The 18,421-nt window shown below is 35.6% G+C and overlaps 1 protein-coding gene across 2 annotated transcripts in view; it reads left to right on the forward strand.

The window, feature by feature from the left end:
* ap3s1 (adaptor related protein complex 3 subunit sigma 1) overlaps positions 1-18,421 on the forward strand; it is a 65,589-nt gene that overhangs the window by 24,280 nt on the left and 22,888 nt on the right. For both annotated transcript variants that reach the window (XM_039758958.1, XM_039758959.1), the window contains exons 3-4: positions 4,180-4,291; positions 14,191-14,262. In XM_039758958.1, coding sequence (XP_039614892.1) covers positions 4,180-4,291; positions 14,191-14,262 — 184 coding nt within the window. The remainder of the gene's footprint in view (positions 1-4,179; positions 4,292-14,190; positions 14,263-18,421) is intronic.

Genomic DNA, 18,421 nt, shown 5'->3' on the forward strand with positions numbered 1-18,421 from the left:
ATTACTAAGTGAAATGTGAACGCAGAAAGATTTACTTAATGGTATCTATAAATCATAACAGATTTGTGGGAGAGTATGATTTTGGAATAGTTTATGTAGTGAAATTCTCTTAAATCAATTCACACAACATTCTCAAACCTAGTTAGACCAAGTATTGCTGTGGAGCACTGGCCCAAGACTGGGTTAAGTTGCACACAGTCTCATTTGGCTAATTTGAAATTATGAATCAACCTATATTTGAAAAAACTAAAACTTATGCAAAGATTTAAGGAGAAGCAAAGCTATCAAAACAACATGTGTTTATACATTTTTAGAGATGTATTTAAGTAGTTTTACTCAAGCGGTAATTAATAATAAGATTTTCATCATACTGAAGATTATATTTTGTTACCTTTTAATATTTGCATATATTGGGTACTCATGATTAAATAAGAGGTGCCATGGTACTTGCACATACTTAAGTTGTCTTTAGAATGACTGTTTTAATAGGATCCTGTATCACAAAAATGCAAGAAACAATGATCAAGAAGCACCTTTTGAAACAAAATTCAATAGTATGATCACACACATCCACCACAGAAAGACAGTTTTGATGAACTTGGCTTTAATATTGATCTTAAATGGAGCTGCATCATATGTTTCACTAAAATCTAAAAAAGCGAGATTAGATATTTACACAAGTGAATATGTAAACATACAAACACACTTGGCTCATGGCTTTAGCACAAAAATATATATGAACCAACCATGCATAGTTTTCTGTCAAGTATGGATTACTCAATTTCACATACTTGATCATTGATGTTTATTAAGAAGACACAAGACTAATGTGCCCAACAAGTTTATAATTAAAAGACACATTTTGCTGTTAAGCTAAAAGGACTATTGTTAACTAAGCAGCCATTTCAATTTTGTCTTTATCTTTTCTTGTTCCGAATTGAAAATGTAAGCTGCTGCACTTATTACAAGGTCATTTTCCAAACTCAAAAGAGTGTCTTGTTTAATTTAAAGGACAAAAGAGAAAGGTCTGACTTCATTAACTAGATTTTCTTGCCACTTTGCCTAATTGCACAGGGCAATGTCTTTGATTCCTTTTTCACGGTTTATTACTCCGCTTTCTTTAATGTAAAGGCTAATATTCAAATCGTCTCACTCCTCTCTTTGTAAAACAAGCCTTGACTTGCTTTGTTTACACTACTGCAGGAAGTTTGCTACAAAACTACCATAATACCTTGCATAAAAAAGCACCGCAACTAAATTATCGTAAAGTCTAGAAAAGCAGGGGCTGAAAATTTACTGATCACTGATAGTTGGCCAATCGATCAGATTATCTCTACAAAACAATTTGTTAATAACAAATCTCTGTTGATGAATTATCTTCATTTAAATATGTTGTTTCATACCTAATGGCACTGTACACGTTTTATTGAAGATTTGCATTCAAATATACTTACTATTTATGACAATATTTTATTTGCTGGATATTTAAACATTCATACAGTTATGGCAACTGACCCCATAGAGCTGATCTTTTTATTGGAAAAAATATTGGTCTTCCTAATCACAAATAATGCAATATCCTATGCTGTTGAATTTGTAAGGCTATATAAAACACAGATGTGGCTGTTACTGATCATTGCTCTGTCTGTTTTGAGATAGCAGGTTATGCCAAAATAATGTCAGTGACTATATTCTGTCTTGCTGCACAGTCCCCTGTTAATTTCACCGAGAAAATATCTTATTTTCCTTCACTGACTCAATCTAGTGTTGACAGTTTTGTTGAATACTTCGACACTAGGCTGACAAATTGCATCAATGATGTTGCTCCACTGAAAACTAAAACTCTGTAACCAAGGTCAAATTTGATTTCAAAGGTTAGGAGATCACTGTCCAATTTAATTGTTCATAATGATATTTACAAGAAAAATGTAATAGTCAGATGAAGAATGCAGTGAAGTCTTATAACTTAAAATTATAAAGTCACAGCTTGGACACCTCATTTGAAAAATGCTGGGAACACTGAGAAACCACCAAGCGTGAGACACTAAATGCCTTAAGGAGGGGCCTGAATTGCAAGATGCATATTATAATCTTTTTAGTTATCCAATAAAAGGTGACATTTTGCTTGACTTCTCATTACCTCCATAATGGCTAACACAATACAACACCCTAGTACTCTTGAGAGGACCAGAAGCACTTCTCTCTTTTGCATAGTGTGGTATGTATATACAGTTAGGCCCATAAATATTTGGACAAAGACACCTTTTTTCTAATTTTGGTTCTGTACATTACCATAATGAATTTTAAACGAAACAACTCAGATGCAGTTGAAGTGCAGACTTTCAGCTTTAATTCAGTGGGTTGAACAAAAAGATTGCATAAAAATGTGAGGGAAAGTATTTTTTTAACACAATCCCTTTATTTCAGGGGCTCAAAAGTAATTGGACAAATTAAATAACTGGAAATAAAATGCTCATTTCTAATACTTGGTTGAAAACCCTTTGCTGGCAATGACAGCCTAAAGTCTTGAACTCATGGACATCACCAGATGCTGAGTTTCCTTCTTTTTAATGGTCTGCCAGGCCTTTACTGCAGCGGCTTTCAGTTGTTGTTTGTTTGTGGGCCTTTCTGTCCAAAGTTTAGTCTTCAACAAGTGAAATGCATGCTCAATTGGGTTAAGATCAGGTGACTGACTTGGCCACTCAAGAATTTTCCACTTCTTTGCTTTAATAAACTCCTGGGTTGCTTTGGCTGTATGTTTTGGGTCATTGTCCAACTGTATCATGAAACGACGCCCAATCAATTTGACTGCATTTAGCCAGATTTGAGCAGACAGTATGTCTCTGAACACCTCAGAATTCATTTGGCTGCTTCTGTCCTGTGTCACATCATCAATAAACTCTAGTGTCCCAGTGCCACTGGCAGCCATGCATGCCCAAGCCATCACACTGCCTCCAGTGTGTTTTACAGATGATGAGATATGCTTTGGATAATGAGCTGTTCCACGCCTTCTCCATACTTTTTCCTTGCCATCATTCTGGTAGAGGTTGATCTTGGTTTCATCTGTCCAAAGAATGTTTTTCCAGAACTGTGCTGGCTTTTTTAGATGTTCTTTAGCAAAGTCCAATCTAGCCTTTCTATTCTTGAGGCTTATGAGTGGCTTGCACCTTGCAGTGCACCCTCTGTATTTACTTTCATGCAGTCTTCTCTTTATGGTAGACTTGGATATTGATACGCCTACCCCTGGAGAGTGTTGTTCACTTGGTTGGCTGTTGTGAAGGGGTTTCTCTTCACCATGGAAATGATTCTGCGATCATGCACCACTGTTGTCTTCCGTGGACGTCCAGGTCTTTTTGCGTTGCTGAGTTCACCAGTGCTTGCTTTCTTTCTCAGGATGTACCAAACTGTAGATTTTGCCACTCGTAATATTGTAGCAATTTCTCGGATGAGTTTTTTCTCTTTTCGCAGCTTAAGGATGGCTTCTTTCACCTGCATGGAGAGCTCCTTTGACCGCATGTTGTCTATTCACAGCAAAATCTTCCACATGCAAGCTCACACCTCAAATCAACTCCAGGCCTTTTATCTGCTTAATTAATAATGACATAACGATGGACTTGCCAACACCTGCCCATGAAATAACCTTTGAGTTAATTGTCCAGTTACTTTTGAGCCCCTGAAATGAAGTGATTGTGTTACAAAATGCTTTAGTTGCCTCACATTTTTATGCAATTGTTTTGTTCACCCCACTGAATTCTGCACTTCAAATGCATGTGAGTTGTTTCATTTAAAATTCATTGTGGTAATGTACAGAATCAAAATTAGAAAAAAGTTGTCTCTGTCCAAATATTTATGGACCTAACTGTAATTTTTTTAAATCCATAAAAGGGGCACTTTAGCCCAGGAAAATAGTTGCATATTTAGTAAATCATGTTTACTTTGCACAGTTTTTTTGGAGTCCCTCATGATTTTTTTTCATCAGTTATGTATGGTAGCATTTTGTAATGCCTTTTATACATACTCCATGTTTTTATTTTAATCCTGTCATATCACACTTCTGTTTTTATCTTCACATGTACACTATTTCTCCAATTATATTCAGTATAAGGAAACATGGTTTATGTATATTTAATGTTGTGATAATTTTGTTCTTCTCATTCATGCTGTTTATATTTTGAATAGGTTGATTGGTGGATCAGACAACAAACTTATCTACAGACATTATGCTACGTTATATTTTGTGTTCTGTGTGGATTCTTCTGAAAGTGAATTAGGCATATTGGATCTTATTCAGGTAATATATCTGATTGACTTCTGCTATTTTTACATTATATTGGCATTTATAATGTATGCTGTGTATGTTTTTGTGCCGCCTGTATTTTGACTACTGCTTTTTGTACATTGTTTTGTATTGTACCAGATTATTATTGTCTACCTGGTTTAGTGTGCCTACCATAGTTTCTGTTCTCTCAAGCTCTGTGCACTTACCCTGCTTAAAAACCACACTGTTGTTATTTTTCATTGGCAGTCTCGTTTTCTTTGACTGTCTTTTATTCTAAGTCTAAGGTTTAACTAGCAGTTTTTCATGGAGGTCCATGATAGGATCCATTTTTAAAAATGATGCCACAAAGCTTGAGCAAGAGTTCCTGATGAATGCACATGGTCTACATTGTGTTTATTTTGTGCCTGCAACAGTCCACTGCATTCTTGCCCTCAATTTTTGTACACGGGCTGGATGGTAGGGGAAATGACATTAAAGTAAGTATATTACAAGATAAAATGTTTACATAGAAGTATTTGAAGCCATGTTATTGGGACATCTTGCCTCTGATCCTTTCTGGTTTTCTCCTGTTGATCTACATAAAAAAACAATTTAAAAAAACTGTGCTTTACATTATGTACATATATTAGTTTATTTAAGCTATTCTGTTATTAAAATATAAAAAAAGGAATTAAATATCAGTATTTGCAAGAACTTAATCACATCCATAAACGTAAAGAAGTGAACAGGATAGAATTATACCAGATGTTGGCAGCAACCTTTTGTAGAGATGTTTCTCTGTAGCAGAGACAGTGGCAGCTGTTAGGAAAGAAGGGAAGATGAATGGAGTAAAATAGAGATGAATTCTTGAAAAAAACTTGCAGCCCTCAGCCTGAAAATTTAAAATGGGTGGTTAGTGCATGTTTCAGTATAACAATGGTTAATAACACACCATGAAAGCAGCTGTACAGTAACTGAAAGATATGGAGGTGAATGTTTTTGCATGGCCAACTCAGAGCCTCAGTGATTTGAAGATGGCGGTTCATGAATGATCCAAATGCAGTTTGACTGAGCTTAAACACTTATGTGTAAAGGTGGTATAAATATATCCAATGAGACTCAAGGCAGTAACTCAAACACGCGGTATTTCAACTAAGTATTAACTTATTCAACCCAGTTATTCTGTATTTTTAGTTTAGTTTTGCATTTTTTACAGATGTTGCAAGGAACAATTTGTAAATAAAGCTTTTTTGAGCTCCAAACATTGAACCCATTTATCCACAGATGGGTTATATGAGCCACCCAGCTACAACTCACACCATGATAGGCATGGTTAGATTAGTACTAAGCATGGAGAAAAGCACATTCAAAGATTTATATCTGTCATCTAGCCTGGAACTATTTGCAGGAGGGTCTGGAGACTGCTTTGTTGACAATAGGATAGACTAATCTGTCCACTTTGGTGGATATTGAAACTGATTTTTTTATTACTGTATTGTCTTGAAGGGCAGCCCACATATTCTCATTCACTTACATGTGAATGGTAATAAATTAGTAGACCCCAACTATTAAAAAATCACACCGATTTTTGTGCAAAAATTACTCACTCTAAATTTAGAGTGAAATGCATCCTTTAATATTTATTTTTCAGATACCAGTAATATTACTATATTATAAATAGTAATCATTAATAAATTTTAGGGTAAAGAATGTCTGATGTGAAGAAGTTCCAGTTATTTATGTAGAAATGTGCAAATGTACTATTTTTTCTGTAGCTATTTATGCTATGTTGTAAATTGAAAAGGTATTTTGTTTAAAATATCCATCCATCCATTATCCAACCCGCTACATCCCAACTACAGGGTCATGTGGGTCTGCTGGAGCCAGTCCCAGCCAACACAGAGCACAAGGCAGGAAACAAACCCTGGGCAGGGTGCCAGCCAACCACAGGGCACACACACCCACACACCAAGCCCACACTAAGGACAATTTAGAGTCGCCAATGCACCTAACCTGCATGTCTTTGGAATGTGGGAGGAAATCGGAGGACCCAGAGGAAACCCATACAGACATGGGGAGAACATGCAAACTCTACGCAGGGAGGACCCGGGAAGCAAACCCAGGTCACCTAACTGCGAGGCAGCAGCGCTAACCACAATGCCACCATGCCGCCCTGTTTAAAATATAAGCCAGCCAATCAACCTTCGAATAGTAAAAGCTCTTATAAAGCCATAAATGGACAAGAAATTGTCTGTTTCATCAGGTGACCAGCAGTACATGTTTTATATAGTTCTCAGTCCATCCTCATCTTGCAACATATTGGGCTACAGTTCCATCTATCTGTGAAAGACATTGTTATGGTTTTTTCTGTTTTTTTGTGATTGCTATGTGATTTTTTTTCACAGATGGCAATAGGGAAATAACTTATTGGTGTTGCACATTTTTACTAAACCTGCATTATCTCCAAGTTCGTTTGTAGTTAATGTTGTTTTTAGTGTGTAAACATGTCCACTGAAGCTTTCCTATTTATGCAGATATGTAAGGCTTAACGTTTGAACACCTTCAACTCTCCCCCATCCAAAAAAAAAGATAGCAAGAGAAATGCTAAGCTTATTTTATGCAGAACTGACAAAAATGTCTATATAGTTTTATATTTAAATGTATGCTATTACAAAAAAGAAACTGAGTAAATTTGAAATTGGATTATCTTTATTGTTCAAACTCCATCCTTAAATCTCATTTCAGTTAAGATTTGATAAATAATTATAATCACAGATATTTAGATATGCTTATGGGAAATTCATTGTGGAAAAATATTTTAACACCGTGTCAGCATATAGTCAAGTCATATGTTCAAACTAGTTGGAAAGCCAAGAAGATGAAATACAGAAGGGAAAATTCTCCTGTCAGCAGTCGTTGAAATATTCATGTGCAGATGAATGAAGCACATAAAATATAAATGCAGCTGTGGAATCTGATGAATACTTTACAGAATTTTCTAGTGTGCTAAACACCCATCTCTTGGTTTAAATTATATTAGAAGGTAACAAAATGACTAAGTGTTTTGAACTATGCTCTTTTTTAAATAACCATGATGATGACATGTAAAAATGTAAACATGAACGGTAACATTTGGAGTAAAGTTAGTTTTAATCACTTTGCTCAAAGGCTTTGAAAGTTAACCCTGTCTTCTGTTCCTAAATAATGGGTAGGGTTAAGTAGTACTTTCAAAACTTCATTTGACAGTGCTTTTCTTCTTGTATGTATCTTAAATGTATGTTGTATAAAGCCATGTATTTTTCCTTAAATATATTTTAAAGGATGTGCAAAACTGAAATTCAGTATTGTAATTGAGAATGTAATAATTACACAAAATTCATTTTTGCAAAGTGTATCTACAGTGAAAAAAATGTTTTATTAAGTTTGACTTGTACAAATTCTATAACTGTTTAGCTGGATAAGCCTAAATGTCCTGAAACTAAATCTAATTCTAGTAAAGGGTGGACTTTAAGTACAAACCGGATTCCAAAAAAGTTGGGACACTATACAAATCGTGAATAAAAACTGAATGCAATGATGTGGAGGTGCCAACTTCTAATATTTTATTCAGAATAGAACATAAATCACGGAACAAAAGTTTAAACTGAGAAAATGTATCATTTTAAGGGAAAAATATGTTGATTCAGAATTTCATGGTGTCAACAAATCCCAAAAAAGTTGGGACAAGGCCATTTTCACCACTGTGTGGCATCTCCCCTTCTTCTTACAACACTCAACAGACGTCTGGGGACCGAGGAGACCAGTTTCTCAAGTTTAGAAATAGGAATGCTCTCCCATTCTTGTCTAATACAGGCCTCTAACTGTTCAATCGTCTTGGGCCTTCTTTGTCGCACCTTCCTCTTTATGATGCGCCAAGTGTTCTCTATAGGTGAAAGATCTGGACTGCAGACCAGTAACCGGATCCTTCTCCTACGCAGCCATGATGTTGTGATTGATGCAGAATGTGGTCTGGCATTATCTTGTTGAAAAATGCAGGGTCTTCCCTGAAAGAGATGACGTCTGGATGGGAGCATATGTTGTTCTAGAACCTGAATATATTTTTCTGCATTGATGGTGCCTTTCCAGACATGCAAGCTGCCCATGCCACACACACTCATGCAACCCCATACCATCAGAGATGCAGGCTTCTGAACTGAGCGTTGATAACAACTTGGGTTGTCCTTGTCCTCTTTGGTCCGGATGACATGGCGTCCCAGATTTCCAAAAGAACTTTGAATCGTGACTCGTCTGACCACAGAACAGTCTTCCATTTTGCCACACTCCATTTTAAATGATCCCTGGCCCAGTGACAACGCCTGAGCTTGTGGATCTTGCTTAGAAATGGCTTCTTCTTTGCACTGTAGAGTTTCAGCTGGCAATGGCGGATGGCACGGTGGATTGTGTTCACTGACAATGGTTTCTGGAAGTATTCCTGAGCCCATTCTGTGATTTCCTTTACAGTAGCATTCCTGTTTGTGGTGCAGTGTCGTTTAAGGGCCCGGAGATCACGGGCATCCAGTATGGTTTTATGGCCTTGACCCTTACGCACAGAGATTGTTCCAGATTTTCTGAAACTTCAGATGATGTTATGCACAGTTGATGATGATAGATGCAAAGTCTTTGCAATTTTTCGCTGGGTAACACCTTTCTGATATTGCTCCACTATCTTTCTGCGCAACAATTGGTGATCCTCTACCCATCTTGGCTTCTGAGAGACACTGCCACTCTGAGAAGCTCTTTTTATACCCAATCATGTTGCCAATTGACCTAATTAGTGTTTATTGGTCTTCCAGCTCTTCGTTATGCTCAAATTTACTTTTTCCAGCCTCTTATTGCTACTTGTCCCAACTTTTTTGGGATTTGTTGACACCGTGAAATTTTGAATCAACATATTTTTCCTTTGAAATGATACATTTACTCGGATTAAACGTTTGATCTGTCATCTACGTTCTATTACAAATAAAATATTGACATTTGCCATCTCCACATCATTGCATTTAGTTTTTATTCACAATTTGTTTAGTGTCCCAACTTTTTTGGAATCCGGTTTGTAAATTGTAAACAGCTGAAGTGACAGTAGTGTGCACTTTTGTTAAAGTTGTAGATGTTGTCGCCCCTCTGTGGATTCACTGTTACATTTCCATAATGTGCCAAAAAACCCTAATGATCTTGTCTGATCTATCACATCCTTTCCATCCTGTGTTCTGTCCCCTAGGAAATGACTTAATTTAATCAAGAACAGGACTTCCATGTTTCAAAATTTATTTTAAGATGCATTTTGGAGTGTCTTACACTGACTTGATTAATGTATTTTTGTTAAACTAGTTTTCTGTTGGATTCTGATTTTACTGTTGTCTTTTTCTAGAATTTTTTGTTTCATTTTATTTATGGTTGGCACAGTTGGTAAAGTGATAAACACAGCACCGCACAAATCCTGCAACTGGTTTCTGTGTATGCAAAGATTGCATATCCTATATGTATTTGATGGTGCTATCCTCTAGGTACTCTGGTTTACTTCCACATCCCAAATAATGTGTAGGTTAGGTTAACTAGCAACTCGGGCCTTCTGTGAGAGAGATTATAGTGATGTGTGTGTGTCTTTGAGAGAGGGCCCTGGGATAGCCTGGCTCCTTGTCCATGTCCAGGTTTTGATTTTGCTTCAACTGGGTTAAGCAGGTTTTGGAATGTTATGTGTTATTTATGAGATTCACTAAATCATATTCTGTGCAATCAGTGGTATTATGGCAATATAATAAAATTGTACTTACTTGTTAAAGATACATTTTGGGTGCTGATTTCTGAAAACTGGATTTTAGCAGTTACTTTGGCAACAAGGGTCAATAACTGGCTATCTACAGCCAGTTTGATTTTGATTTGCCTTGTGTCTGTCAGTAAGAGACTATACAATACATTTCAAGCAATACTTTCCAAAATACAGTAATTTTTAATACAGCCACAAGAGGGCATGATGTGCTAAATATTAGTTTTCCCAAAAAAGAATGCAAGTAGTGAAATAGTGTATACTGCATTCATTTATTTTTTCAAGACGGCTATTTTTTAGTATGAAATTGTGCAAAACCGAAGCAGTCAAAGATAATATAAAGAGTGGATAATAGATTTTGACCAATTTCTTTAATAATTCTTTATATTCTACCATATTCTAAGCATCATCAAACCATAGAGCCATTGAATAATGTATAGCAAAGTAGGTGTGTGACCATTCATGAAAGAATCCATACAATTGCAGAGTATTCACACACTTTTTCACAACTATATATCCAGTAATTATATGAAAAATGAGTCAAACATTTACATTTTGAAACTGAAAGCCAAAAATATAACTTATTTACTGAAACAATTTTTACAGTCATGTTTATAAAATAAACATACACGCTATTCATTGTGAACATATGACTATTCCTAATTTAGGTTCATGTCTTATTTAATCTTTACTATTCTCTTTGGCAATATTTAATGAAATTCCCCAGTTACTTTTGAAAGATTCAATTGAATATTCCATATAGTAAAGAATTAGAACACTCAGGAAAATTACTTTTAAAGCTAGTTACCTAAGCGTTGTTTATTTGCTTATGAAATCACTTTATAACATTTGAATAAACGCATGTATTGAAACAATAAACAGTAATCAGAATGTGGTGTTTTTAAAACAAGACAGTATTGTGTGTGGTATCCCTTAAAGTAAAGCATTTTACTTGTATACAGTAATCCCTTGCTATATCGCGCTTCGACTTTTGCGGCTTCACTCGCGGATTTTAAATGTAAGCATATCTAAATATATATCACGGATTTTTCGCTGGTTCGGATTTCTGGACAATGGGTCTTTAATTTATGGTACATGCTTCCTCAGTTTGTTTGCCCAGTTGATTTCATACAAGGGATGCTATTGGCGGATGGCTTAGAAGCTACCCAATCAGAGCATGTATTACATATTAACTAAAACTCCTCAATGATATAAGATATGCTTCCCTTGCGGTGCTTGATTTTTTGCTTTTCTCTCTCTCTCACTCTCTCTGACATTCTCTGCGCCTGACGAAGGGGGTATGAGCAGACGGGCTGTTTGCACAGAGGCTGTTTGCTTAGAAGATACAGACGCTCCTCTAAAAAATGCCGCTTTATCACGGTGCTTCAGCATACTGAAAAGCACGTATTGATTTTTTGATTGTTTGCTTTTCTGTCGTGCACTCTCTCTCTCTGACATTCTCTGCTCCTGACACGCATTCTTTGAAGAGGAAGATATGTTTGCATTCTTTTAATTGTGAGAAAGAACTGTCATCTCTGTCTTGTCATGGAGCACAGTTTAAACTTTTGACTAAAGGGTGTTATTTCATGTCTAGAGGGCTCTAATAATGTTAACAGTGTGGGAGAGTTTATAAGGGCTTAACATATATAAAAATAACCATACAAACATATGGTTTCTACTTCACGGATTTTCATCTATTGCGGGGGGTTCTGGAACGCAACCCCCGCGATCGAGGAGGGATTACTGTATTGCGTTTTCAAAGACCTGTAGGAAGTTCTTCCAGTGTTCTTGCAGCTCTGTTTGAATGTTTTTTGTAAATATCCTTGTTCCTATTACAGTCTAATACTGCTAGTTTTCCAACTGCAGATTTTCTCTTCGTCTAGGTGTGGATTGTCTTTAGAGTGCATGTTGGGTTGTTATCATACTGAAATAGGATTTTTTTTGCAAATAATTTGTTTCCTCAAAGGTACAGTATGATATATTAGAGTCGTGTTATATTTCTCTGCAGTCATTATTACATTGATTTTTGACGAGAATATCCCATCTTCCCCCCCCCACCCCACCCCAAATCTACAACAGAGTCAGCATCTTTCACAGAAGGCTGCAGTCTGGGCCATTTTCACCAAGTTTGCTTGCTGTCGTGGTTTTGAACCAATCTCTTCAGTATGTTGCCTTTCTGCAAGAATGATTTCTTAGCTGCAGCAGCCCTACAAGAATATTTCCTGTAACACTGTTTCAAAAGGTCAAAGCTTGTACTTAGGGGACAAATAACTGCCAGATGCTGCAAAAGCACTTCATTGGATTTTGTTCTTCAAGAAAAGGAACTTCCAAGTATTTTTCATGAGTTGCAGCCAACTTCTTCCACTGCATTTTCTGTTTTAGCCTGCCACAATCCTGTTTGTTGTGCTATTACTCATGAACTTGAACCACTTGGATCTAAAACTATGATTTTATATCTTTCAGAGTGCATTAGGGCATGCCAATATTTGTTGTTACTATTCAAAACACCCAGAAATTTGTTAAGTTGCATTACTGGCAAACTTGGTTTGGGTAAGCATTAACTGATTGATTTGAATCAGGCATAAATCGATGTAATTTAATAAATTCATGAAATGCCTGAGTGCTTTTAAGAGAGGTTCTAACCAACTCCTAGAATATCACTGAGTTTTTAAAAAACAAGACATTCTTGTTCATTTTTGTTGTATCAGTGTGTCTGTTTGTGTTTAGACTACCTTATGTATTGTTTTCATGACCAAATAAACACATTTGCCTAGATAACTTGCTTTAAAATATTTTTTTTTGTTCAGTTGTGCGCAAGTTAAATGTAGTATGTTAGTCTGTGATTTTTATGACAAACATTGTTTCACTACATGTTCATTTTTAGATTTTTGTGTTTTATTTTGTGCAATGATTAGTAATACGATTTCCAGTGAAAGAGTGTTTGGTTGCCTACGGTGGACTGGCGCCCTGCCCGGGAATTTTTTTCTGCCTTGCGCCCTGTGTTGGCTGGGATTTGCTCCGGCAGACCCCCGTGACCCTGTAGTTAGGATACAGCAGGTTAGATAATGGATGGATGGATGGAGGGTGTTTGGTTGCTGAATATTACAACCTCAAACTTAAAGCACAAATTTTACATTTTTAATGTTCTTATTTTTTCTTGAATTAGTGTAAACCATATATTTGAAGGGAAAAAGGTCATTTTGTTCATCTCAGGCATCAGTCGCTCATTATACAGTGGAACCTCGGGTCACGACCGTAATTTGTTCCAAAACTCTGGTCGTAACCCGATTTGGTCGTGACCCGAAGTAATTTCCCGTATAGGATTTTATGTAAATACAATTAATCCATTCCAGACTGTACAAACTGTATGTAAATATATTTTTTTTAAGATTTTTAAGCACAAAAATAGTTAATTATACCATAGAATGCACAGTGTAATAGTAAAATAAATGTGAAAACATTGAATAACACAAAGAAAACCTTGAACAGAGAAAAGTAACATTGCAAGAATTTACTCTATAGCTTTACGAACCGCTCGCTGTAAACACTTTTTTTAATAAGTTTTAAGCACAGGCAAAAACATGAACATTTGAAAAATCCTTAATTTAATAAACAACCAAGAAAAGTAATATTGCAACAATGCACGCTACGAACCAATTGCTGTAAACAGAAGTGAAGTGGAGGTTAAAATCCAATAGAAAAAAGTCTTCATTAAATACAACGCTCGAATCAGTCTCTTTAAAAACAAGCCCAGTGCATTCTTTAACTACCTTCTTGGCCTTACCCGGCCGTCTCTCTCTCTCTCTCTCTCTTTCTCTCTCTCTGCACAGAGAGAGACTGAACACGTGCGGAAATCATCGGCGTGTATGAACCGGAAGGGAAACTGGCTTTTTCGTCACCTGAGTGTGCAGTCATGAACAGATGCAAAAGTTTGGCGAACTTTTTGGTCGTAACCCGATTTGTATGTGGTCCGAGACGTGCGTGACCTGAGGTTTCACTGTACTGGAAATATTGCAACCAATAGTTCATAATGCTGTCTTGTAGTACCTGGAAACGTGTTTCTTTGTGTAGCTCAACATGTTAAAATTTCTGTTGTCTCATTATAAATTCTATCCACAATTTTTTGTTACAGGTATTTGTGGAAACATTGGACAAATGCTTTGAGAATGTCTGCGAATTGGACTTGATCTTCCATGTAGACAAGGTAAGTTATTTATATTGTTATCAGAAAGGTAAATAAATGATCCACATAATTTCAGTGATTTTAATTTGACATTGTTTAAGTATTGCATCCAGAGCACTGCGTTCAAAATATGATAGTGTTATCAATCCCTCATCCCCAATTCCTTAAGTTGAATAGCCTGAAAAAGTGTTTTTTCCTGTTAATGTAAATCGATCATCAATGATGTCAGATGGTGACTGGTGTTAGTAGTGTATGTTTTGGGAAATTGTGCACGAGTGGGACGTAGGATGAAAAGTTTGAAATTTTGCACTTTAGCTTATGATGACACCTATATAAACATTTTTAAATAATTTCACAATAGTTTAGTTTTTTAATACATGAAAGTAGACATAGTTACTTTGATATCACTTTATCTCCATATCAGAAGTTAATTGGAAACTTTTGTTTATTTATTTGAAATGCCCATCATTAATTTTCACTTAATTTGGACTGTGGGCATCTCCTTTAATGTATCTAAAAGAATGGTGGGCATCTCCCTACCTGCATGCTCTATCCATTACTTCACCATTGTACAAATCTAGGTTAGTGCTGTTCCAGAATACAATTTCTGACACTTGTGGTCTCATGAACTGAAGATAATGGGAATCTGCATTAACATAAATGTTGATTTTGAGTTTTGTCTTAAAACTTTTTGTCAACCCTTTACTGGATGTGTAAGAATTGTATTAAGGTTAGAATACAGAGTTTTGGGCAGATACATGTATTATTAATCTCAAGGGGCTGCAGTTCTAATTTAATATTGATGGCATCCATATCCCCACCTCACACAGTATTTTTATATATTTTTGCCAAAGGCAGAGTCAAATACTGAAAAACTTGATCTCTGTGGAAATATGATGTGCTAAAGCACTACAGTAATACATTTATAAAAGTGTTTTCTTTACGTTTCTCCTGTTGATATCATTCAAGAGAAATCTGCTAAAATTTATTTTTAGATATGATTTGTGTTATCAGTCCAGATTTATGCATCTCTTTTTCCTTATAGTTGTTTATGTAGGCATTTTTAAGGCAAAGATTATTCACAAATATATGTTTACTTTATGTGTGTGAAAGTATTTGGCTTTATGCTGATTCTTTCTTTCTTACTTGAAGCTGTATTCAGTGCAGATTTGTCAAAAGAAAACATGGCATGGTCATTTATGTAATTGTTTACAAATAGAGTAACAATATTGAGAAGTAGAGTCTGCTTTCAAAAAATATTTGAAATCCAAGTTTAACATTACATTTATTTTTCTACAATATCAAGTAATTTATGATGCAAACCAAAAAAGTACTTCTGATTAAAAAGAAAGTGTAGAAGCTATGAAAGTCAGTCAATCAGTCAGTCATTATCCAACCCACTATATCCTAACACAGTGTCACGGGGGTCTGCTACAGCCAGTCCCAGCCAGCATAGGGCACAACAAGGCAGGAACAAACCCCCGGGCAGGGCACCAGCCCACCGCAGGGCACACACTAGGGACACTTTAGGATCGCCAATATAATTTTTGGTAGTTTTATTTAACTCTGAATGCATTTTTATTCTTTTAAGAATTCAGCACCTTCGCCATCACTTCCCCTACCTCTTCATATCTTAAATCATCCTTGAGGCAGATTGAACACTTAAGTGCCAGCTTACGTAAAAAATTGAGGAAAATGTACTAGATAATTGCAACACAAAAACTGACTTAATCAGTTTTAACGCAAAAAGATACCGATGGAAGACGAGAAGAAACGGGCCGCTAGAGTCAGGGTGGCATTTTCATGTATTTTTTTTGTTTTTATATTACGAAACAATACTACAAAAAAGTTAAGTATGTACCTAAAGAATTACATAACCATATTTATATACTACCTTTAATAATGTTATGAAATAAAATTTTTATTTAAAGATTTACAGTTTCTTGTTATATGATTCATAGAGATATACCACATGTCAATACTTGGCACAGGTGTTCATTTTCTTGATTTATGCACACTGACTTAGGTGCAAGGGAGTGGGGAGACAGGTTTATGGCAGTCCTGTAGCAATAATTAAGAAAAGTAGCGAAGGTAAAACTTCTTTTTTTTTTTTTTTTCTTTTTCTTCATTTCATGCTTCTGTAAAAAGATCAGATCAAAGTCATACCACATAAGTGCTAAATACGTTTTAAGTCTTTGAGTGGCACTAAAACTAAATATATATAATAAATAGTACAGGCATTATTTAATGGCGGACCCGGAACAAGTGAGAGCACTATCTAGACTGTTATGCATTTCTGATAAATTAATGAGAATGACTGATAATATTTATGCAGGATATTTTTTTCTTCTTCTTGAGGTATGCGCGTCTATTTGTGGCACTCAACGGAGAGAAAACCAATGCAGTTGTTACAGTGCATGGGTAAAACATGGACAGTTTTTGACCACCTGAGGAGCGTGTTTCTCCCAGGGGCACTACATTGGTTATTTCCATGGCACTCCTGTGGAAAAACACTTGAGTACAGTATAACTATCAACTCATTGGTGGTGATGAACAATTGAGTATAGTATTTGTGGAGTTTTAACACAAAGTTTTGAAGTATGCCCATTTAAGAGATACATATTCTTTCAATTAAACCAGTCTTCAGCAGTGCATTCAAAGTCAACAATCATTTTGATTGCCTCATCTGTATCTCATTTCCTGTGCCAATTTGAGAATTAATACATTTGCCTTTTCTTTTTGCCTTCTTTTCAACTTTCCTTTTAGGAAGGTATTCAAATTCAGGTTGTACTTGCTCAAGTAGTATTATGTTAAAAGTTCATGTTTAAGATCATTGTTTAAGTTTAAACTATGCCATTATTTTTTTTTCTTTTATGTTGATTGTACATTAATATTGTGATTCAATGTGTTTTTACTTCATGATTTGTGTAATTTTATAATGAAATGTTTTAATGTTAGATGTGATTAATTTTTTTAATTGATTCCCAGCCCATATATATATATATATATATATATATACACACACACACACACACACACACACACACACACACACACACACACACACACAGTACAGGCCAAAAGTTTGGACACACCTCCTCATTCAATGTGTTTTCTTTATTTTCATGACCATTTACAGCACTCCATCACTCTCCTTCTTGGTCAAATAGCCCTTACACAGCCTGGAGGTGTGTTTGGGGTCATTGTCCTGTTGAAAAATAAATGATCGTCCAACTAACCTGACTTCTGCACAACACAACTGCTGGTCCCAACCCCATTGATAAAGCAAGAAATTCCACTAAATAACCCTGATAAGGCACACCTGTGAAGTGAAAACCATTTCAGGTGACTACCTGTTGAAGCTCATCGAGAGAATGCCTAGAGTGTGCAAAGCAGTAATCAGAGCAAAGGGTGGCTATTTTGAAGAAACTAGAATATAAAACATGTTTTCAGTTATTTCACCTTTTTTTGTTAAGTACATAACTCCACATGTGTTCATTCATAGTTTTGATGCCTTCAGTGAGAATCTACCAATGTAAAGGTCATGAAAATAAAGAAAACACATTGAATGAGGAGGTTTGTCCAAACTTTTGGCCTGTACTGTATGTGTGTGTGTGTGTGTGTATATATATATATATATATATATATATATATATATATATATATATATATATATATATATATATATATATAATACACACACACATTATATATATATAATACACACACACATTATATATCAGTCAAAAGTGACAAGTGTTACATACTCCACCAATATTTTACTTTCACAATTTATGTTTGCCACTAGACACAGAAAAACTTTACGTTTTTCAAAATAGATTGGAATTTTGTGTAACAATTCACACATCTTCTCCTGCCTTCTGTTGCGGTTGCCCCACAGAAGTTTAGTGTCTTCATTTGTTAAATTTTTTGGTGTTGCTTTTTTCAAGTGTTTTATATCTGGAATGAGCTAAGTACATACATACAAACCAACCGGAATTGAAAAAAAAAAAAGTGTTTTTATTAATTTTTGCTTACTGAAACTTTAGTTTCCTTCAAAGTACTCTCCATGTGAATGAATGCACTTGTCCCAGTGGGTTTCCCACTGGTGTTAACATTTTTGGAATTGCTGAAGGGGAACGTTTTCTGATGCTTGCAGCAATTTTTTTTTTTTTGACTT

Source organism: Polypterus senegalus, chromosome 7, assembly GCF_016835505.1.
Source record: "Polypterus senegalus isolate Bchr_013 chromosome 7, ASM1683550v1, whole genome shotgun sequence".
Classification (NCBI taxonomy): Eukaryota; Metazoa; Chordata; class Cladistia; order Polypteriformes; family Polypteridae; genus Polypterus; species Polypterus senegalus.